The sequence below is a fragment of the Trichechus manatus genome, unplaced genomic scaffold (genome assembly GCF_000243295.1).
Source record: "Trichechus manatus latirostris isolate Lorelei unplaced genomic scaffold, TriManLat1.0 scaffold00031, whole genome shotgun sequence".
NCBI classification, from domain to species: Eukaryota; Metazoa; Chordata; class Mammalia; order Sirenia; family Trichechidae; genus Trichechus; species Trichechus manatus.
Window position 1 is genome coordinate 15,647,801 of NW_004443967.1, and position 22,957 is coordinate 15,670,757.

The 22,957-nt window shown below is 45.9% G+C and overlaps 1 protein-coding gene across 1 annotated transcript in view; it reads right to left on the reverse strand.

The window, feature by feature from the left end:
* The window catches only part of ADAM12 (ADAM metallopeptidase domain 12), a 291,938-nt gene that overhangs the window by 31,380 nt on the left and 237,601 nt on the right, over positions 1-22,957 (reverse strand). Inside the window, exons 10-12 of the mRNA XM_012555120.1 lie at positions 22,064-22,148; positions 19,285-19,433; positions 1,761-1,938 (exon numbers count right to left, since the gene is read on the reverse strand). Of these exons, the coding sequence (XP_012410574.1) occupies positions 1,761-1,938; positions 19,285-19,433; positions 22,064-22,148 (412 nt within the window). The remainder of the gene's footprint in view (positions 1-1,760; positions 1,939-19,284; positions 19,434-22,063; positions 22,149-22,957) is intronic.

Sequence of the window (22,957 nt, forward strand, 5' to 3'; positions counted from 1 at the left end):
TGGTGGTGGAGATGGGGATGGCAGTGGTGGTGGAGATGGGGATGGCAGTGGTGGTGATGGTGGTGGAGATGGGGATGGTGGTGACGGTGGTGGCGACGGGGATGGCAGTGATGGTGAGGACAGTGGTAGTAGCGGTAGAGGGGTAATGGTAATGGGGTGACAGCGGCAGTGGTACCGGTACGGTGGTGAAGATGGTGGTGGTAGTGGTGGTAATAGGAATAGTGTTGATGGTAGTGGTGACCCTGCAGTGGGGGTGGGGGTGGCATGTGGAGTAAATGACTGCTAATGGAGTCATTCAAACCCTGAGAATTCATGGCTCCATAAAGAGCTGTCAAATTTCTTTAAATTCATAAACAACTACAAGGAGCTCAAATCGAAGATAAACCATTTTAAGTCAATATAGCCTCTTCAGAAAAATACGGATAATTTTTTTTTTTCAAGTAATTAACATGGCCTCCAAGGAGTTTTTCCTTTGCACACCCTCCCCCCTGACGGTTTCAACTTTTCCTCCAGAAAGGGTTTCTGGAACCCTATAATTAGGGCTTGCCCCTGCATGACACCCACTCCCTGCACATTGGAAACAAAACTAAACTCTGCTGAAGGGAATGCCATTATGACTGATGGATCCTGAGTTTCTCTACTTAGTCACCCTGAACAGTCTTACAGAAACTGTCAGACCAAGATCATTGCTGCTGGTATGGAAAACCTCAGAGAGAGACGTGGGGATTGAGCGATGGTGAAGATTCTGTTAACCAATTGTTCATCTGATGAACACAGAAATACGAGGATGCCCCAGAGTTTCAGCACAATTTTCCTGCCACCTGAGAATCCCCTTTTCAGAACAGTACTCCAAGATCCCATCTTCCTAAGCCCTCATTAAGCCCCATAATTTAGCTAAGCCCGCCTTGAACTTGTCTTCCATTTCAGCTTGCATGAGCTCTGGGGCAGGAATCCCACATGTAGACGGCCTGCGATACAAATGACTTGCTTTGATTTATTCTAAACACAACCTCCTCCAAGCTTGGAGGAAGCCCTCGTTTTCCCAGGCAGGCTTGCTGTGTCCTCTTTCCCTTCATCTTTCAAGATTATTCAGAGATTAAAAAGTGACTGTTACAATTTTCATGTTGATTAACTTAATTCTGGACCCTAAAGAAACCAGGACGGTTCCCAACACAGGCTGGAAAAGTGGGTTAAATAAGCCCGTCGCTGGATGAAAATGTTCCCTGCTTTCACTTATTGCTTCTGAAAGTTAACAAGATTTGAAGCAGAAGCCTTGGGAGCCTCCAGCTTTGCATATAGAGGAGGCTGCAGCAGCAGCAATGACAGAATTTAAACTTGAGAAGCAGCTCTTGGTTAAAAATGAATGCTGCTTACTTCAAATCCCCTCTGGTAGCACATCTTCCAAAGAAAAAGAAATGGTGCTTATTAGCGATTTGAGGCTAGAATTTCGAGGCTTTCTTTCTGTCAAACTCAGAGCTAAATACTTTTTTATTACTCTTATCTTCATCTTGCCGAGAATATTACGCCCTTAAATAAAGAAGATTCTTTATCTGTTTAGACCAAGTGATACAATTAAGTCTGGAAGACAGTTAAAATTCAAGCAAGCCAGCCTAGCTTGGGAGGCTTGTTCAAGGTGGCCATGCAGGACTTTTGCATCCCGAATTTCTAGAACTTACATGCTGCTGCACAGCCCCTGCAAGTTCTCACGCCTCTGCCCAGCCAGGGATATGAGACAAACGTTCTGGAAAAGGCCCTCTTACCTCGGGTTCCCCACAGTCACACTCCTCTCCCTCTTCCACATATCCATTGCCACACTTCTGGCCCCCAAAGGACTGCTTGACTTCCGGCAGGTTAAACAAGCACATGCCCATTCCTTTCTCCAGGCTGGCCTCCAGGTCCCTCCTGCTGCAGCTGCTGAACACCATGGGGAATGGGTACCTGAGAAAGAAGAGCCCAGAAGAGTCAGTCCTCAGGGAGCAGAATGGCTTTCCCTGCCCTTTTTGAGCTGCTCAGGGTGCCACTGCCTGCATCTGCCTCAACATCTGTGTCCGCTGTTGGTCTCAACGGACAAAGGCAGAAGTACTCAGTGCTTAACAAGGGGCTCTGAGCTACATCAAGATATTCACCCTGTACAATGTCAGTGCCCTGGTGAGGAAGTGCTTTCAAAAGAAAGGATCTTTGGATGGTTTTCAAGTCAGCAAATTCAGACAGAGTCTCATAACAGACCTTGTTAATAGGTCTTGATAAACTGGTACAATGCAAAGTGAATTCTTACAGTTTGTAGCTTGTAATATGAACATGTATCAATGTCCTTATTGGAAGTGCAAAGAAGAAACGAATACAAAGCGTTGTGCTTATCAATTCCATGTTTACAGTGATGCAGCCCCCAACACAGGTCAGGAGTTGCCAATACTGGCATTCAGGTCTGTAAGGTCAAACTACCACCTCCCCCAAGCACAGCCACCAGAGAGCAGAAGGGGTCCCAGAATGCAGGTCCTCTCTGGCCCCTAGGCACCAGGGCCACAAAGGGCTGGGGCAGAGGCACCCGCTGCCTAGCAGTTTTTGCCCTGGATGGGCTTCCAGGGTGGGCTGTGCACTAGTTCTTTTTTGTTGTTGTTGGTGGCAGTACACACAATCAAACATACATCCACTCACAATTCTACATGGATATTTCAATGACATTGGTTACATAGTTCACACTGTCACCATTCTCAGCCTCTCTCTCTCATCTGTCCTTTAGATGAACTACTGTCATTTTGAACTCATACAGATACTTCTTTATAAAAGCACAGTGCTCAAGGCAAACACTGTTTATTAGCTGAGCTAAACTGTTGTTTCGTTTAACTATGGCTTCATGGGATAATTTTGGTTCAAGGTTTAAAGATTATTTCTGGGCAGTAGCCTTGGGGGCTCCCCCGGTGTCAATGGTTACAGCAAGTCTGGTTTCCATATGAATTGGAAGATCTGCTCCACAATTTTCCTCCTTTTGATTAGGATCCATCTATTGGGTTCTTGATCAAAATGCTGAGTAACGATAGCTGGGTACCATCCATTTCTTCTGATCTCATGGCAAATGGGCACTAATTCTTGACAGGGGAATGTGAGCAGAAGGGATGTGGGTCCCCTCTGGTTGAAGGTATTTAAGATGCGGGTGCCCTTTTTCATGTCGCCTCTTTTCCCTTCTGTCTCCTGACTCAGGGTATCCCAAGGTCCTCAGAGACAGAGGAGCCAGACACGGAACTTGTGCTGACTCCCGGCACTGAGGAAAGCCATCTACAGCCCAGAACCCCAGAGGGCCGTACGGAAGGGGAACACACTTCTATTATCGAAAGCCACTAAAAATGTGGGGTTTCTTTCTTACAGCAGCTGGTGTTACCCAACATGTACAGTGTGTCTCACATTCTTTCACGAGCGTATTTTCCATGTGTCAGGCAGCAAGGATTATAAGGGAGAAGATGCCAGAAACCCAGAAGGTTTTATTACTTAATGAGAGAGCAGGGTCTGCTGTCCAGTGGGCCCAAGCGCTTCCCCCTCCCCCACGGGGACATTTACAGAATGACATTACACTTGGATCTCAATCAATTGGCCAAGCTGATGCAAGCTGTTATGTTTCCACGAAGATATCAGACTCCACCCACGGTGCAATGATTAGGCTTGGCAAGATTTCAAAATCATCACAATTTCCTCTGCCAAACTGATAACACTGCTCTACCTCTCCAAGTGTTTTCTATCAATCTCAGGTTATTAACTCGGGAGTATAATTCTAATCTACAAATAAATGAATAATTTGCATCTGTCGGATGCAAAGGCAATCAGCCAGAACTTGCCTTCATGCAGCCCTGCAACGATGTTTCTTCTGAAATCTTTCTAACTCCCCTTGGCAGACAGATTGATTCAAATGTGGTCCCAGACCTGCCTGCTCCCCCTTGCCTGACCTCCGCCAAGCTCCTTCCCTGCTGGCCTTGCTCATCTCACCCACTGCCTCTTCATCCAGTCTCCAAGGTCACCACTAAGATTCAGCTCCTCCAGGAAATGGCCCTTGAAAACTCCCAGCCCTCAGATACACGCATGCTATTTCTGCCACATACAGGGTCTACCAAATACAATTTCAGCCCCATGCTTTGCCATTAGTTATTGTTCCCTTCCCATGTCGTCTTGTGTCCTCCACAAGATCATCAATTCCTAAGAGTAGGATGAAGATCAAAGACCACAGCCTTCAGTATGGATTACACCTCAACATAAAGAAAACAAAACTCCTCACAACTGGACCAACAAGCAACGTCATGATAAACGGAGAAAAGACTGAAGTTGTCAAGGATTTCATTTTACTTGGATCCACAATCAACGCCCATGGAAGCAGCAGTTAAGAAATCAAAAGACACATTGCATTGGGCAAATCTGCTGCAAAAGACCTCTTTAAAGTGTTAAAAGCAAAGATGTCACCTTGAGGACTAAGATGCGCCTGACCCAAGCTGTGTTACTTTTAATCGCCTCATATGCATGTGAAAGCTGGACAGTGACTAAGGAAGACCGAAGAAGAACTGATGCCTTTGAATTATGGTGTTGGTGAAGAATATTGCACGTACCACGGACTTCCAGAAGAACGAACAAAACTGCCTTGGAAGAAGCACAGCCAGAATGCCCCTTAGAAGCGAGGACAGTGAGACTCCATCTTGCTTACTTTGGACATGTTATGAGAAGGGATCAGTCCCTGGAGAAGAACATCATGCTTGTTAAAGCACGGGGTCAGTGAAAGAGAAAAAGACCCTCAACAAGATGGACTGACACAGTGGCTGCAACAATGGGCTCTAACATTGCAACAATTGTGAGGATGGCGCACGATCGGGCCATATTTCGTTCTGTTGTTCATAGGGTCACTATGAGTCGGTACTGACTTGATGACACCTAAGAACGATAACAAGACTAGGAACTGGGGAAAATAAATTTTAGGGGGGATAACTATTTACTGAGTGCCTGTTTTAAGCCAGGTGATATGGTGGATGCTTTTCATAGTAATATTTCTCTTTCTTCTTTGGTGTGCTCTTTCTTACATGAATTTAAATTCACAAAACAGTCCAATGAAACCAACATTACCATCCTCATTTTGCAAAGGAGGTAAGGGGACTTGCTTAAGGGTTCACAGTTAGGGGGTGGCAGAGACTAGATGGGACCATGCACTGATTTCCAGTTCAGTAATTAGAGAGACATTTTCTCCTTACTGATGCCAACTCCACACTGGATTACTGGCGGTGAACAGCTGAGATGTGGAGGGTGATCAATCAGCCCCGGAGGCACTGATTCAGATACAGAGGACACGTCCTTCCATTACCCAACGCATGCCTAGACCAGCGGTTCTCAAAATGTGGGTCAGCATCAGCAGCACCTGCTCACTTACTAAAAATGCAAAATCTCAGATCCTACCCCAGACCTACCGAGTCAGCAAAGCTCTAGGGTGGGGCCTAGCAGCCTGTGTTTTTTTCAATTGAGGTAAAATTCACAGAATGTAAAATTCATCATTTGAACCATTTTAAAGTGTACAAGTCAGGGACTTCTCGTACATTCACAAGGTTGTGCAACCATCACCACTAGCTAATTCCAGAACATTCTCCGCACACCATACCCTTAAGCAGCTGCTCCCCATTCCCCGCTCCCCCAGTCCGAGTCAACCACTAATCTACTTCCTGTCTCTGGGGATTTGCCAATTCTGGACACGTCAGATAAATGGAATCATACACCACATGGCCTTTTTGCGTCTGGCTGCTTTCACTCAGCGTAGTGTTTTCAAGGTCCACCCATGTTGTAGCAACTATCAGAACTTCATTCCTTTTCATGGCTGAATAATACTCCACCGTATGGACAGACCACACTTTGTTTATCGAGTCATCTGCCGATGGTCCAGGTGACTCTGACGCCTATTAAAGTTTGGAAACAACTAGCCTAGATTTGAAATGCAAATATTGTTGTAAAGCTAACATATGGACAAACCCACAACCATTTATTAAAAAAAAAAAAAAAGAAATGCAAACCAGGCTCATGTAGGTCATCCTTCATGCACTTTACTTAGAAACTGTTCTGTTTGGCACCATGGGTCCCCTGTCTGAGAAAAGTACAGTGTAGAGCATTTTGAAAACCTCCTCTGATTTTTGGCATGTGCTCAATCCTGTGTGTTATCTCTTAAAGCCAGGTTCAAACTATGCGTGACTTTTCCAATACTTTCGTGAGTTATGGTGAAATGACTGACTCATTAGGAACCTACACACGAATTAAACCCAAACCCAAACCCACTGCCGTCGAGTCAATCTCGACTCACAGCAATGCCAGGTGTTACAGAGTAGAACTTCTCCACAGGGTTTTCTTGGCTGTAATCTTTAGGGAAGCAGATCACCAGGCCTTTCTTCCATGGTGCTGCTAGGCGGGTAAGAACCGCTACCAACCTTTAGTAGATTAGTCCCGTTGCCGTCGAGTCGATTCTGACTCATAGTGACCCTACAGGACAGAGTAGAACTGTCCCATAGAGTTTCCAAAGAGCAGCTGGTGGATTTGAACTGCTGAACTTTTGATTAGCAGGCATAGCTCTCAACCACTGTGCCACCAGGGCTCCTTAGGAGGTTAGTAGCAGAGTACAAACTGTTTCTGGCATTCAGGGACCTTTGCCCACTAATTAACGTGCCAGAAAAGGTTCTGATTCTGAACAGAGTGATGCTTCCTATCTTGTTATCTAGCGCTGCTATCACAGAAATACCACAGTGGGTGGCTTTAACGAACAGAAATTTATTTTCTCACAGTTAGGAGGCTGGAAGTCCAAAATCAGGGTGCTGGCTCCAGGGGAAGGCTTCTCTGTCTGTTGCCTCTAGGGGAAGGTCCTCGGCTCTTCAGCTTCTACTCCTTGGCTCCTTGGTGATTGTCACGTGTCCTGGCATCCATCTTCCCCCACCTCTGCTTCTCCTGCTTGTTTAATCTCTCTTATATCTCAAAAGAGACTGACTTAAGACACACCCTACAGTAATACTGTCTCATTAACATAACAAAGAAAACTCATTCCCAAATGAGATTAACCGAAACCAAACCCTGTTGCCCTTGAGTTGATTTTGACTCACAGCAACCCTACAGGACAGAGCAGAAATGCCCCATAGGATTTTCAAGGCTGTAATCTTTATGGAAGCAGACTGCCACATCTTTCTCCCATAAAGCAGCTAGTGGTTTGAACCGCCAACCCTTCAGTTAGTAGCTGAGCACTTAACCACTGGGCCACCAGGGCTCCTTAACCACAGGTATAGGGATTAGGATTTACAGCACATTTTTTGGGGCGACACAGTTCAATCATAACAATTCCCTTGCACTTGCTTCAAAATTCCAAGAACGGCAGTCTGCCTCTCCCTCGCTCGGCTTTCCCCTTTCCTATTTTCATTTTCGTCCCTGGAGCACGGGTGAAAGGAACCTTGAATTGGGCCATGTAGCTGCCCATGACATCAACGATTTCCTTGTACAGCTCACGGTCAGTAGCTTAAAAAGACAAGCCTTGGTTTCGTCCACAGTCTGCAGCAAGCTCATCACATCACAATGTAATTTCTAATACTTCTAATAAATTCTCCCGAATATGTCAGGAAAGCGGCTAACTGAATTGACACATAGCAACGACAGGCTGCAACAATGCAACAAAACCGGAGGATTATTTGGAAAAGAAACCCTTCCGCACTGACACTATCCCTTGGAAAAAGAACGCTTTGAAATGATTATCCCTGCGGCTCAGAAAAAGTGCTTTTTCGGCTCAGGAGCAGAGAATTTATCTGCTTGGATGTGCCCTTTTTCCCTAATATTTAACCACCAGGGACACTCGGGGGCACATCTACCCCGCCAAATGCAAGGTAAGAAATAGAAGGAAGATGAAACAGACAGCTGGGTGATTCCAGAAACATAAAATTAAGGAAAAAACCTCAACTTTTCAAAAGAGGAACGCCACTTAGGGCTTCCCAGCACACATGCAGTCGTGGCTTAATATTTTAGCCGTCACAGGCTGCCGAGTAAAACATGACTAGGGGTTACTTTGACAAATCTGCAGTCTGTAGGAGCCTATTGTGCACTTCCCCGCTGTATTCTCGGGGTGAATCGCACTAAGCCAATTTATCAACCCATGGAAGTCGGCAGATATCTGTCTTGCAGAAGCTCTCTGGGAATTACCCGGAGACAGTTGCTTTTCTTGCTGGAAATTAGGTAGGCGGGGAAGGCGCTGTCATCAGGCCTGGGGGTCACCGGTCCCGAGGTTGGCTTGGCCACTTGTCGGCAGTCTGACATGGGCCCGCATGCTGACCACAGGAAAGAGGCAGAAGTGACCGGAGCAAGAAGGATGGAGCAGGCTGCTGAGAACAGCTCGGAGCTGCCACAAGCCAGTGGCAGGAAACACAATGTTGCAGGAAACCTGGGCCCAAAGCCATCTGGATCCTTGCTTCAAATCGATAGAAAAACACTCCCATCGTCACAGTTGATAACCAATTTGACCATACAAGGCCAGCTGGCTTTTGAAAACATGCTCTTGCCACTCTGCTTCCCACGGATTTCCCTTTGCAGACTAAAATGGGGCTTTCTTCTCTCCTGACGGAGGAAGCGACAGATTCCGAAGGGCTGGGAGGCTCTTCTCCTACCTGGGCGTGCGGTGCAGAGCAGCAGCAAACAGCTGAGTCGGACACCAAGTCTGAGCTCCCCACCTCCCAGCACTCCGCCAAGCCTCAGTTTTCACATCTATAAAATGGGGTGACAACAAGGACCTCACACGCTGGGAACTATGAGGTTCTAGCTTCATTCTGAAGCTAGCTCCTGGCACCCTCTCTAAATGTCCTCGGTGTATGGAAACAAAGGCCAGGTCTGGGGTTTACCCAGCACATCCGAGACAGGCCCCAAGAAGCTGAGGGCAGAGGAAACAGTCGACCGCAAAAAAAGCAGCGTGACTGAGGACGCTGCATGGTGATGGCAGAGGGACACGGGCCTGAGCTGGGGAGGCATTCCGCCACCGAGGGGTGCATGGGGGCGTGACATGCAAAGCACTGTCTCCAACAACAGAACGGGAATCCAGGGTGAACCTTGTGGGAAAACTCATCGCCACGTCGACTTCAGGCCTGGAGAATGACGGCATTACACCGAGTGCCACCCCAGTGTGCCCACCAGATGTGCTGCAGGAGGTGAAGGAAACCACCAGGCCAGGAGCGAATGATCAAAAGTGTCCTTAGTAGGACATTTCAGTTGTTAACAGCAAACACCTGGGGCCCAGAATGGAGTCATCTGCAGCACATTATAATCCATGTTCTGAACACGTGAACTCTGACCTCTGCTTCGTCTCCACAGAAACCAATTACATTGTAAACGGACTGTCCCAGAATTCACAATAAAGGGAGACACCAACTCAGCTCTGGTCAGTTGTGAGGAGCGCAGGAGGCTTCTGGAAGTTACCAGAAGGTGGACTTTCCACTTCTGTGCTGATATCGGTTTGCTCCTAAACCAACTCCTGAAATGCGAGGACCTCAAAGGCAAAGGCACAGTGACCCCATGAAAGGGACCCCTCATACCATTAGCTGTCCTGAAGGTGTGAGCCCCAGCAGAGGTGGGCTATTAGCTTCTCAGCGACATTAGAAGAAAGGCTGCTGGCTGCTCGTGCAGGACTGGGCTCACCCAGACAGAGACAGACCCAGGGGCTGGTCAGGGACAAGTCACATCTCCGAGACAGTGCCACCCTCTCCTCCTGCCCCAGTGGAGAGACCTGCATAGAGCATGCCAGTCGGTTCTGCAGTCTGCAGGTCTGTGATAGGAAAGGCACTTTTAATCAAATATGAGAGAAAGGGTGGCTGAGACCTCCAAGCCACCCGGACAGAGCTGTAGTCTGCGTGTGCCCTGCTCTGTGTCTTGCTGAGCTCCAGGCACTTGGTGCCATGAAAGCAATCCTGGACTCGAGAGCATGAAGGGGCTGTCCCTCCCAATGACTGGGACCCGAAGGCGCCCCTGCTTACAGGCACCTGCAGAGGGGCAGGGGAATGGTCCAGGGGCAAGAAGCTGCAGGTTGATACCTAGAGTCTAACGCTGCCCGACAGTGGGGCCTGTGGCCTGCCCGAACCTCCTTCTCATCTGTAAAATGGAGGTGATCGTATCTGCTCTTTCCTCTTAGAGGTATGGAAAAAAATGAGAAAGCAGCTGTCAAAGTTCTTTGTAAACTAGAGAATGGTCTACCAATACGGGGTCTTATTTTTATAACTATTTTAGATTCTATATTTTTATCCCCCACCCCCAACTTTAGCCAAATTAAGCAAAGGCTTTCAGGAGATGCCCCAAAGGCCAGTGACACTGCTCTTTGAAAGAAAATTGCTCCTGTCGCCCAGATTTCCACGGAGCATGTCAAAGGGACAAGGGCCTCGGCCTCCTGTGTACCTGGGTTTTCTCCGTCCTTCGGTTTTGTTTTTCTATTTATTGTATTGTGTCTAGTCTTATAAGCTATTGCAAATCCACTGCAGAATGATGAGGCACATACAAAAATCAGACACAGCAATGTGGCAAACACTAGAGTTGGCATAAAAGACAATGGCCTCAGAACTTTCTCCCTAGAGGCTTAGCCATCACACAAAAGGTGAAGAGATGGCCTCACTCTGCACACCTCTGGTGGGTTGTAATCACCATCCATCCGTCCATCACTTGCCCAGCCATCATCTTCCCATCCATTTCCACACCCACTCACCCATCATCCATCCATCTACCCACCCATCCATCATCTATCCATTCACCCATCATTTGTCCATGCTTCCACCCACCCATCCGTCCCTTCATCTGTCCATCCACCCACCCAGCCACCTATCCATTCATCTACCCACCAACCTAACCATCCCTCAACCATTCACCATCCATCCATCCATCCTTTCAGTCAAGAAATATTCACCGAGCCCCTACTATGTGTCAGGTACTGTTCTAGGTGCTGGGGATTCAGTAATGAACAAAACAGACAAAATTCCTGACCTCCTTGAGCTTAAAGTGGACTTTTCCGGATACAGCTGGTTACCGAGAGGCCCAGAATTCACGCTTGACCTCATACCGTGGTCTCCATACCACATGTCCTGAGGAGAGGAGGAAGCAATGGGTGTGTGTGTGTGGGAGTGGGATAGAGGGATTGGCAGAATTTCAGCTGCAATGTTTTCACACATGTTCCACCACAAATGAAATGCTGGATTAACAAGCCAATGACAGGAAATAATTCCCTGCTGTCGTAACATAAGTTGAAGGAGGCTTGCAGAACTAAACGATTTAAAAATGGGGCCGCCTTCCACCTTCCAGAGGTCCTACGGGGACACTGCTCTCTACTGAGAAGGCTTCAGTCCCCAGATGGAGCCAAAGTATGGCCTGGCCATTTCCATGTGGCAAACACACGGGGATGCTGGGGTGCACGGCTGCCCAACAGGCTTGTCCTAAGCCTCGCTGGACCATCCGTCTGGTTGCACAGAGCTCCTGCGAACCTATAGTCAGACGCTGAGTGCATTTTTCTCCAACCAGTGCCCCAGGATAGAGGCTTTTCTGCTCTTCCTGAGAAAATCACAGCTGCCGCAACTTTTGATGTGAGATGAAGGTGGAAAGGCAGGGGCTTGGACTCTGGCAACATTATATCCTGATGCTTCCACTTTGGCGATTTGAAAGTTTGTGGTTGTCGTTAGCTGCTGTTAGTCGTCAGTTGGCCCCTCAACTCATGGCGACCTCCATGCACAAGGGAATGAAACCCTGCCTGGCCCTGCACCAGCCGCACGATTGGTTGTGGACTGGACTGTTGTGATCCGTAGGGTTGTCACTGGTTGATTTTTGGAAGCAGACCACCAAGAATTTCCTCCTAGTCTCTCTTAGTCTGGAAGCTCTGCTGAAACATGTTCAGCCTCATAACAACACACAAACCTCCACTAACACATGGGTGGTGGCTGTGCATGAGGTGCGTTGGCCAGGAACTGAACCCAGGTCTCCAAGATGGAAGGCTAGAATTCTACCATTGGACCACCACTGCCTCCTGTGAAAATTTAGGTGCTTCATTTAGCTTTCTAAGCCCCATCCAATTCCCTTATCTTTGAAATGGGTATAATAATATCCACATCACTAAGCTTACTAATAAATAGGGAATCACTAATGTTATCCTCCAGGGTCAAAGTCAAGTTTGTCTACTCTCATTTCCCCTGAACTGTATGTTCAAGGAGCGACAGCATACAGATACATCTCCCTAGCTTGACTGCTCTGTTTTCTGCTTGGTTTAAGAGAGGAGGACGATTCGACCATGACCTTGGGCAGTGGATTTAAGTATTCTTAAACCAAAGAAACCAAACCCATTGCCGTTGACTTGACTCCAACTCACAGCGGCTCTGTAAGTTAGTGTTCTTACTCTGCATTCACTGTAGATAAACTCATTTATTTTTTCAGTGGGCACTATCTAATTATACAGAGAAGAAATGGGAACACACGCATATTGATGTGTCCTTCTTGAACTGTTGTCAAGAATCCTACTGCCAGTTCATTTTCCCTATGATAATGTCCCAAGACAGCCAACTCAATCACTCTGGGTAATTAAATGGAGTCTAACCAGCAGTGTTTTCATCATTATATAGCTGCTCTTACTTTTTTTTCTCCTTGAATAAAAATTTTCATTTTTTTTCCTAATACTTGAAGAAGGAACTGCAGATTTTCTTAAACTTTCCATTAAGAAAAACATACAGTTACCCTCAGTGAAGAGCTGATACAGGAAATAATTTTCTCCAACTCCATTCTGGAAAAATCCCTTCATAACAAATGTATTCATGATATCAAATAGCTCTCTCAAAGTTACAAAGAAGGTGAGCTTTAATTACCTGTATTCCGCACTATTTCTCAAGTTCAAGTTTCAAACATATCTACAAAGAGTATGGATTTTCCACCTACATTTGCATGTCTATCAATTCCTACCACATCCAAAGCTCTGAGGAATTTTTCACTGAAAAACTGCAGTTCACTGTATTCCCCTGAAACACATTTTCAGACAGTTCTCAAAAAGAAATCCAGTTTTACCACAATATGAGCTAGCAATTGTAGGGAGAGATCAGCCTAACCTCTACTCGATGCTTCAGGCATCAGCTCAGACTGGACTTTATTCCAGAATGTTCGCCAGCATTCCAGAATGTTCAACAGCACCCCTTCCAACCTTTGCTCCTGCACCATAAATTATTGGGCATTATAAAAGATGTGAAATGGTATTATGGTTATGTTTATAAACTTATCCTTATTGTTTACAGACACACACTGAAGTACTTACAGAGGAGAGGGTGTGATACCGAGGACTGTGTAAATAGACAAGCTAGGCGCCACCCCGGTGGGTCTCACGGCATCTACAATGCCCCCTACCAGAGCCCTTGGCCTTGCCAACACAGCATGAGCTCCTTGTAACCAAGGACCTGCCTTTTATGTCGATGCCCAGCCCGTTCCCCAGGATCTGGCACACAGTAGATGCACAGGAAGAACTGGTTGAATAAATGAGTGGTTTTTCTGTGACTGCTTGCCTCCCCTCGTCTGTGAACCCTGTTTTCTGCAGTCTGAGGCAGGACTGCCCTCCTCTCAGTTTTCAGTAAGGAAGGGTGAACTTGGGTGGAGGCCACGCAGATCCAGTGTCTCCTCTGGAATTGCTCCACATCCAGACAGCTGTGCAGAAAGCAGGCGTGCAATAAATGTTTCCTGAACTGAATTACATGGAACTGAACAAGCCAACTCTGCAAATTTCTGGGGAAGTAGAAGGGCAGTGCTTTCTCCTTAAACACGGTCATCTGGTCTGGTTGTAGATATACTGCTGAAAGGTCCAGCCTCAGCAGAGTGTGAATTACTTACACCCCTGGAGAGCCAGGGGTGATGCTCATCTGACTATTTCCTCAGCCTGCGTTCTCTTCAGTGCTCACCATGCTGCCCTCACTCCCCGTTGGCAGCTGGGGACATATTCTTGGCTTCGGAGCTGTTCGCCAGTCTGGATGAAGCAAAACCACAACAGCCCCAGACTCCTAATCTCAGCATTGGCATGGGCACTATGGCGGTAAATCGTCTCAGATACCTACAAGGAAAAGGCGCTGGTCTGTGGCTCTTCAAAGTGGAGGCCTTAGACGGTGCTTACTGTTGGGAAAGGAAAGTGAAATGCTCAATGCAAAACAATCTTCTACTTCACAGAGATTCTACCGGGCTGGAGAGCTGAGTGTGTGCGGCGTGGACTGATGTAAACCCTGTACGCTAATGTCCACCACCCGTCTGTCAGTTTGTCGTACTGTGGTGGCTTGCATGTTACTGTCATGCTGGAAGCTACGCCACCAGTATTTCAGATGCCACCAGGTTACCCATGCGGGACAAGTTTCAGCAGAGCTTCCAGATTAAGACAGACTAGGAAGAAAGGTCAGGCAATAAAGGCCTGTTGTTGTTGTTAGGTGCTGTTGAGCTGGTTCCATCTCATAGCTACCCTACGTACAACAGAACGCAACACTGCCCGGTCCTGCACCACCCTCACTATCGTTGCTATGTTTGAATCCGTTGTTGCAGCCACTGTGTCAATCCATCTCATTGAGGGTCTTCCTCTTTTTCACTGATCCTCTACTTTACTAAGCATGATATCCTTCTCTAGGGACTGGTCCCTCCTGATAATCTGTCCGAAGTAAGCAAGATGAAGTCTCGCCATCCAAGGAACACTCTGGCTGTACTTCTTCCACAACAGATTTGTTAGTTCTTCCGGCAGTCCATGGTATAGTCAATATTCTTCACCAACACCATAATTCAAAGGCATCAATTCTTCTTCAGTCTTTTTATTCATTGTCCAGCTTTTGCAAGCATATGAGGTGATTGAAAATACCGTGGCTTGGGTCAGGCACATCTTAGTCCTCAAAGTGACATCTTTGCTTTTTAACACTTTGAGGTGGTCTTTGGCAGCAGATTTGCCCAGTGCAACTTGTCGTTTGATTTCTTGGCTGCTGTTTGCATGGGCGTTGATTGTGGTTCCAACTAAAATGAAACCCTTGACGACTTCAACGCTTTCTCCCTTTATCGTGATGTTGCTTATTGGTCCAGCTGTGAAGATTTTTATTTTATGTTGAGCTATAATCCATACTGAAGGCTGTAGTCTTTGATTTTCATCAGTAAGTGCTTCAAGTCCTCTTGACTTTTGGTAAGCAAGGTTGTGTCATTGGCATATCACAGGTTGTTAATGAGTCTTCCGCCAATCCAGATGCTGTGTTCTTCTTCATATAGTCCAGCTTCTCGGATTATTTGCTCAGCATACAGACTTAATAAGTATGGTGAAAGGATACAACCCTGACGCACACCTTTCCTGACTTTACACCATGCAATCTCCCCTTGTTTTGTTCAAACAACTGCCTCTTGGTCTATGTACAGGTTCTGCATGAGCATAATTAAGTGTTCGGGAATTCCCATTCTTCACAATGTTATCCATAATGTGTTATGATCCACACAATCGAACGCCTTTGCATAGTCCATAAAACACAGGTAATCACCTTTCTGGTATTCTCTGCTTTCAGTCAAGATCAATCTGCCATTAGCAATGATATCCCTCAATAAAAGCCTACTTCTGAAATTCAGCCTATGAAAACCTTATGAATTACAACAGAATATTGTCCAGTACAGTGTTGGAAGATGAAGGCCCTAGGTAGAAAGGCACTTGGAATACGCAGTGGCAGCAGCACTGGACTTGAGCATTCCAACGATCTGCTCAATTGCACGTAAGGTCGCCATGATTCGGAGCTGACTTAACAGCAACAACAACGAGCTACTGTAGCATCCCTTGTTTTTAACAAAGCAACGGGTTTCCAAATACCTACTAATTACACTAAAATAAAACTAGAATTTATACACTATCACTTTCTTTTAATAGAAACTTTCCTCTTTTCTTTTATAGACAGTAAGCCCCTTAATTTAGCAAACTATAGTAGCTCTGATGCCACGTAATCTTCTTAAAATGAGGAAATCTTATAAATCAGATCACATCACTCCCTTGCCTAAAAACCTTCAGTGATGTCCCATTTCCCTGGACCTACCACCTGTCTGTTAGTTTGTCAAACTGTGGCGGCTTGCATGCTGCTATGATGCTGGAAGCTATGCTGCTGGAATTTCAAATACCAGCAGGATCACCCATGGTGGACGGGTTTCATTGGGGCTTCCAGACTAAGACAGACTAGGAAGAAAGGCCTGGTGGATCTACTTTTGAAAATCAGGCAATGAAACCCTGTGGATCACAACAGAACAGTGTCCAACTTGCTTGCTTTGGTCATGCCATCAGGAGGGATAAATCGTTGGAGGCCATTACACTTGGTGAAGCAGAGGACTAGTAAGGGTGAGGGAGCCCCTCGGTGAGATGGCCTGGCATAATAGCTATAACAACAGCCTGTATTCGTGAGGATAACGTAGGAGTGTGCAATGTTTCACTCTGTTTTACATAAGATCATCACGAGTCAGAGTCAACTCAGCTGCAGATATCTATGTATCTATCTACCCATCCATCCAACCATCTTCCTGTCTATATCACGGAGGACAGGACTTTGTTTGATCTGGCTCCTCCTCGTTTCCACTTGGCACCACTCCACCCCCCACCCCCCTGGCAGAGCCCTTAACCCACACTGTCCCCTCCGCCTGGAGCTCATGCCTTTAGCATCTCTGCCTGCTCTCTATTCCTCTCTCTCTTTTGGTCTTGGCTGAAACATCATCTCCACAGAGAGGTCTTCCCAAAACCCTCCCCCCCATCCCTTGTTTTCCTTTTCCGTCCTCTTCCTTTGCTTCCTTCATCACACTCTTCCCAATCTGCAATTTTTTAATTCATTTCAAGTCCGCTGACCCCTCTAGAATGCAAGTTTCAGGAGGACAAGAAACACCTCTGTCTTGGTCACTGTTGTATCCCTGATGTCTTCACAGGCAAACACATTGCAGGAGCTGAGGTAACATGCATTGCAGGCTCAGCCACATTCCCTGACAGGATGGACCTATGACTCCAACCTCATTTCAACAGGAAACCTTCTGCAAAAAATACATAAATCTGTGACAGTGACTTCTGAATGTTAATACTCATTTTTTTTTAATCTAGGAAGTGATATTTACTATTATGTTAAATATTCTTTGCTGAAAGTGTTCAAATCATTCACTTTTTTCTTACTCCTACCAACGTGGCATACTTAGTCTTCAACCTTTAAAGACCAAGTGCTCCAAGAAGGTCATTAATGGCAGACCCAATCGAGTTTAAACTCCCACACAAATCCCCAGATGCTGCTTTTGCCACAGAGTCATTTCCAAGACAGGTCTTAAATGTTAACTATCCAAAGACATAAAACACATACTCTCACGTGTACTCAAAGACTCGCAGTGTTTAATGACGTCAGCCCCAAGGAAACTTCTCCAACCATTCCTGCACCGTGCAGCTGCGGTCATGTCACCCAAGCTTACAAAGACCTCTGCTCTAGCCTAGTGTTTGCAGGCCTTCAGGTCCAATTTGTCAATGATGGCGGCTGGTTAATGTTTTCAGACTTAGGATTCTGGAATGTTTTAATCAAGAATAAATAGGTCTATCAGGGGATGCACTTCCCCCTTTAAACCACCTACAGTGGTTGTCGGTTCTGTTTGATTCTGTGCGGCTTCAATATCATTAGTCACTGATTCATCTCTTTGAGAGTCACTTTTGGGGCTAAAAATAACGTGGTGACTTAAATGAACCAACCCTTTTAACATGTGCCTGAGTCAGCAGTGGGGCAGAAGAAGTCAGAAGGAAGGTATGTGTTTGGACGGGTGCCAGTTTATTATGAACCATTCACACGCAAACCACGGGCGCACTGCTGAGTGAGTGCCACACGGCACTAGAAGTGCTTTCCGGTAACTATGAGTAGGGATCCTGAAAAAGGTCTTTAACTTTTTGATTCTTCCAGCATCCCTGTGAGCTAAATAACAGTAACACCACCTTGCATCTGTGGAGTGAGTTACAGTTTACAAAGACCCATGATCTCATGTAACTTACTCTCCCACTCTCATGGGGACACCATGAGGTAAGAGAAGCACCACTTTGAGATAATACTGGAGATGAGGAGCCGCCTGGGAGACCCCGCAGTGGGTGATGGATGATGATGAGTTGGCTCAGAGGCCTGACCTCCCCCGCACTGTGGGATTTTGTGATTAATTCACCCACTTGCTTAGGAAGTTTCCCTCCATCTGAGAAAATTAAAAACACCACTCTCTGGATAGGAACGTGAGATCATAAATGAGAACCAAGGAGAAAAGATTAACGCAAAAGCACAAGCTCAGCAAAAGAGAAAACTTGGAAATCGCTAATAAGGTATAAATCAAATAAAGGCTATTAACAAACTCCTGATAAGGAAAAAAAAGGCTTTTAAATGATTTGCTGAGCTCTTAGCAATACCATTTCTACCTGTAGCTTTCAAATATCTCAAGGTAATTTGTTTTGTATTCTTATACAATGCAAGGGCCACCTTCTCCCTACATCCAAGAGAGACAGAGACAGACAGACTCACAGCGATAAAGAAGACAGCGCTGTAGCAAGGACAGGTTTTCCTTTACCAACGAAATCGTTCTGAAACTAGCACAAAATTCTAGTTTAATGCATCTATTTCCACTTCATGTAAACGCTGCAATAATAAAGCTACTGCGTCTTCTTTTTCTTTTGGGTGAACCAAGACTAGAGTTTCAGAAAGGCATAACCTATTGAACATAATATATTGAAACAATCTACCGAGAATAGAAAAAGCACTTCATTTAAACCGCTAAGATCTAGTAAAGCGGCACGGGTTTGGTGTCCGACATAGGGATACCACAAGTCTCCAAGCCCCTAACTCCCTTGATATATTCCCTAAGGGCCAACTCCCAAGGGAAGAAACACCTCCCACGCACCACCCCCCTTACATTCCCCCAGAGGACACAGCCCTTCGCCCAGTGGGTTTCCAAGGCCCTCAGGGGGGCTGACTCCTCCACTCCTGAGGAACTTGAGCTGGGATTGTAGGGTAATTTTCAGTTTCTAAACAAAGACAGAATCCATCCCCCCCCCACTTCTTGGGGAAGACGTTGGCCCCCATGTCATGTGGCGCTGCAAAATGGTGGCCCACGATTCTCCCAGAGCAGCACAGCCCACTCTTGCTACTTGGGAAGGAATTTCTTTTTGGAAGTTTCCATGGGGGCTCTGGCCAGAAAACCAAGGGAACTTTGGGCTCATCTGTTTCCCAGAAAGCATTTCCAGCTGCGGCGGGATGCCACCAGAGCTGGGAGCACAGCACTTGCCCAGTCGAAGGGTTCATGATGCAGCCGCCTCTCTCAGCAGTCATTCTGCAGTTACAGCCCCTCTCCAGCGTGTCATGGTTCATCCCGAAATTGTGGCCCAGCTCGTGGGCCAGGGTCACGGCCGCGCCAAGGGGGCTGTCTGAATGATCCTCGAAGAAAACACAAGAGCACAGACACAGTTCACATCTCCTCAGCCTCATTTCTCACCCTGTTCATCAACCCCCATTTTTTCCATTTATTACCATTTGACTTAATCCAATTCCCTATCGGGGCACAACATGGAGACCCAGAATTCAGTTTAAACTTAAAAAAAAAAATCAGTGTATTTCACTAGACGAGTTTGAGGCTCCTTCTGCTGAGGAGCGCCTACCTCTCCCCGTGTAGGATCCTTCTATATCTTTAATGAAAAACTCCCAGAAGCCCTCACAAAATGCCATTCACCAGTGAATGAAGCAAAAAGTCCCACATGATAGGAAGCCAAAGTCCACTCCTTCACGGGTAGTCAAAGTACCATTTTATCTCTTGATAGAGAAGTATGCTGACGTGAAGTTCGCAGGAGGAAGCACGTGCTGTGACATTCTAAATAAGACCTGCACAAGTTGTTGTTGAGCACACCTACTGGTTGTCTACCTGGTGGTTGCTGCTAGGTGCTGTGGAGTCAGTTCTGACTCATAGTGACCCTACAGGACACAGTAGAACTGCCCCGTAGGGTTTCCACAGAGCGGCTGGTAGATCCGAACTGCTGACCATTTGGTTAGCAGCCGAGCTCTTAACCACTGCGCCACCAGGGCTCCAACTTGGTCTACCTGGTAGAGGAGGATAATTGGAAAATTCACAGTAACTCACAATAAAAGCTAACCACTGAGTGGTTGCAGACTCACTGAATTAAGATGGCAATCCTGTGATGCCTCCCTCCAGCTGGCCCTTTTCTTATCAGTAGACCTTGGAAATGGATGGAAGTGTCTGATTCTCTGACTGTTCCTGACAGCTGGGCTCAACCTTCTGCTTGGTTGTAGAAGGGGTTTACCATTCAGCAAGTGCTGTCTGGCTGCCCCCCAGTTAGTGAAGCGCTTGGATGACTTGGTTCAAACAGATGTTAGAAAGGAACTAAAAATATACCTACTCAACTTTAACAAACTAAAATTCATTAATTAATGAATGTGAACTGCAATAAGCATGCCCATGAATGGTGTTTCTGAAAAGGCTTGAACACCAGGGAATAATGAAAGGACACTTCTGACTCCTGCTTTGTACTATCCAGAAAAGAGGAAAGAGACTTTCCAAGAGGCTTCCAGGGGACAGTGATGGCTGTTTTATGGCAAACATTATTCCCGATACACATAGTTTGTGGGCCCTTTCAATGAAAGTGCATTCGGGTAAGATCTTATAAATTTGTTGCTGGTATTTACTGCTGCAGCTGCCTGCTTCACTGGCCCGCAGTCTTAAGAGAAGAATGGCATGGCCGGGAACCCGGTTATTCTTAGAATAGATGAAATTCCTAATAAATTACTTCGTTTGGATTCTACAGTTTCCTGTTGTAGGAAGCTTTACAAATATGTTTCAGGAAATCAGTTCTCAAGAATAACACACCCTGGTGAAGAGAATGCAGCCCGTCTACAAATGCGGAAGGCAGAATTTAGCATGCATAGGTACAAAATTCAAGGAATTCACCCTTAAAAAAAATACTGATTCTTTTCTATCCCTGAATATCTTGGTTCAGTTTTTAAATGCCTAATTGTCTGACATTCTTCAGCGCATGTGTGACTATAAGCAGAATGTTACTTAAGAGACCCTGTTTAACAGTTTACATTTGTAATAAGAGGAAAATAGTTAAAAAAACAAAACAAAACAAAAAAACCCTCTAAACTTATGGCATTATCCACAAATCAAGACTGCTATAGTCCAGTTGGATATAAGCGTGTGGCTTAAGTTGCTAAAATGAACGATTTACTCTCTTGACAAAAAGTAGACAAACAATAACCAAAATCATATTTTCATTTTATTAAAATTCCTGCTCCCTTGCCACATTATTTTCTTCCTCTCAGATTTGTGAGTTGGAGGCATGGTCATATATAACATCTCTGTATTCGACTTTAAGACACAACAGAGTAAAGTTAGTCTAGAAGTCTCAGATCTGGTCAAGATGTTGATCTTGTTTATGTCCTGAATATCCTAGAAATCAAAGGAACTGTGGCATTTTCATCCAGCTTGATGTTTCCCTTGAACATGGGATAAACAAGGCATGTCTAAGGGTGACAGTAACGGTGGCCAAATGGGTAAAACACATTGTCTGATGAGTAACTTTGGTCTTCAATGGTTTCTCCTGGCAGGATGTATCATTTGCTACACTTACCACACTCATTTCCTCCATTTTTTATAAAAATTAGGTCTCCGTGTATGTTTTTGAAGAAAGAATACTAATAAAACGACCACATGGAAACAGAAGGGTGGACGTGTGGGCCGAAGCAAACGACTTAATGTGATCACATTGGTTATAGGACCATGAATGCACCACACAGTGGCAGAATCTGCCATGCTTGGGCAGAATTCTGTTTCAGCTCTAAAAACCCACCGGTGGGTTCAAAGTGCTAACCTCTGGATAAGAAGCTGAGTGCTTAACCGTTGCACCACCAGGGCTCCTTAGAATGAAATCTAAAAAGCATTAAAGAAAACCACTTCTCTTCACAAAGTCTGATCAGTGGAGCAGTTTGCAGGGAAGTCATTAAGAAAGCAAAGGGCTCTGGGTATTCCCGTTGGCTCCCCGGCATCCTGGACTTACCATGACGACTCCGCCGGACTGCTCCGCGGTACACATGCTCATGATGGGCGCCATGCCGATGGTGGTCCCTTGGAAATACACCCCGCTAGGAAATACAAGAAAAGGCTTTCTTGAACGTAATATAGAGCAAAGAGATTCTACTATTTGAAATTCTGTTGAACATTCTCGCATTCTGACAGTACTGCAAAAGAATATGCAAAAATGCAGAGAGCTGCCTGAAGGTATGGTCATAGGTGATTTCAACCTTTGTTTATTTCCTTTAAAATTTATTTCACAGTTGCTTTATGGTCCCATCGTTGCTTTGGATTTTAGTTTTCAAGACGCAGGCAATCAACCGTTCTTTCCTTTGGAATTTTAAACCTGGCCCCGCCCAATTCCCGAAGGGGTAACCAAAACCGCCCCCTTTAAACAAGCCGGCCGATGGACGGGCTGAAACAGTGGCAGAGAATCACTGTCAGCTAAACGCATTAGGTCACTTTCTAGGCTTCTGTTGTCGCTGGATTGTGCTTTCCTGTGTAATTCACTGCAAGTGGGCCAGAAACGCAAAATGCTTCCCAATGTCCTGCTCATAAAGCTCACAGAATAGAAACTGGCGGGAAAATGACTGATCACCTGGGGCCGGTGGAGAATAAATAAGCACCCACAAGGCCTCAGGGCCCAGAGGGAAAGTTCTAGAAGGCAGGATCTCTTGGCTTTGGTGCAGGCATCCTCACACCTGGAATTTCATCCTGATCTGACAACACCAAGGGCCTGTTCAGGGTACATGCTGTTAAATCCAATTTCATACATTCAACATTGTGTTTGTTAATCTCCTTGGAAGGAAACGAATGACTTGCTCACGTTATCTTGGTCATGTACATATACAGATTACGCATAGTTTGAAGAGTTAGATAT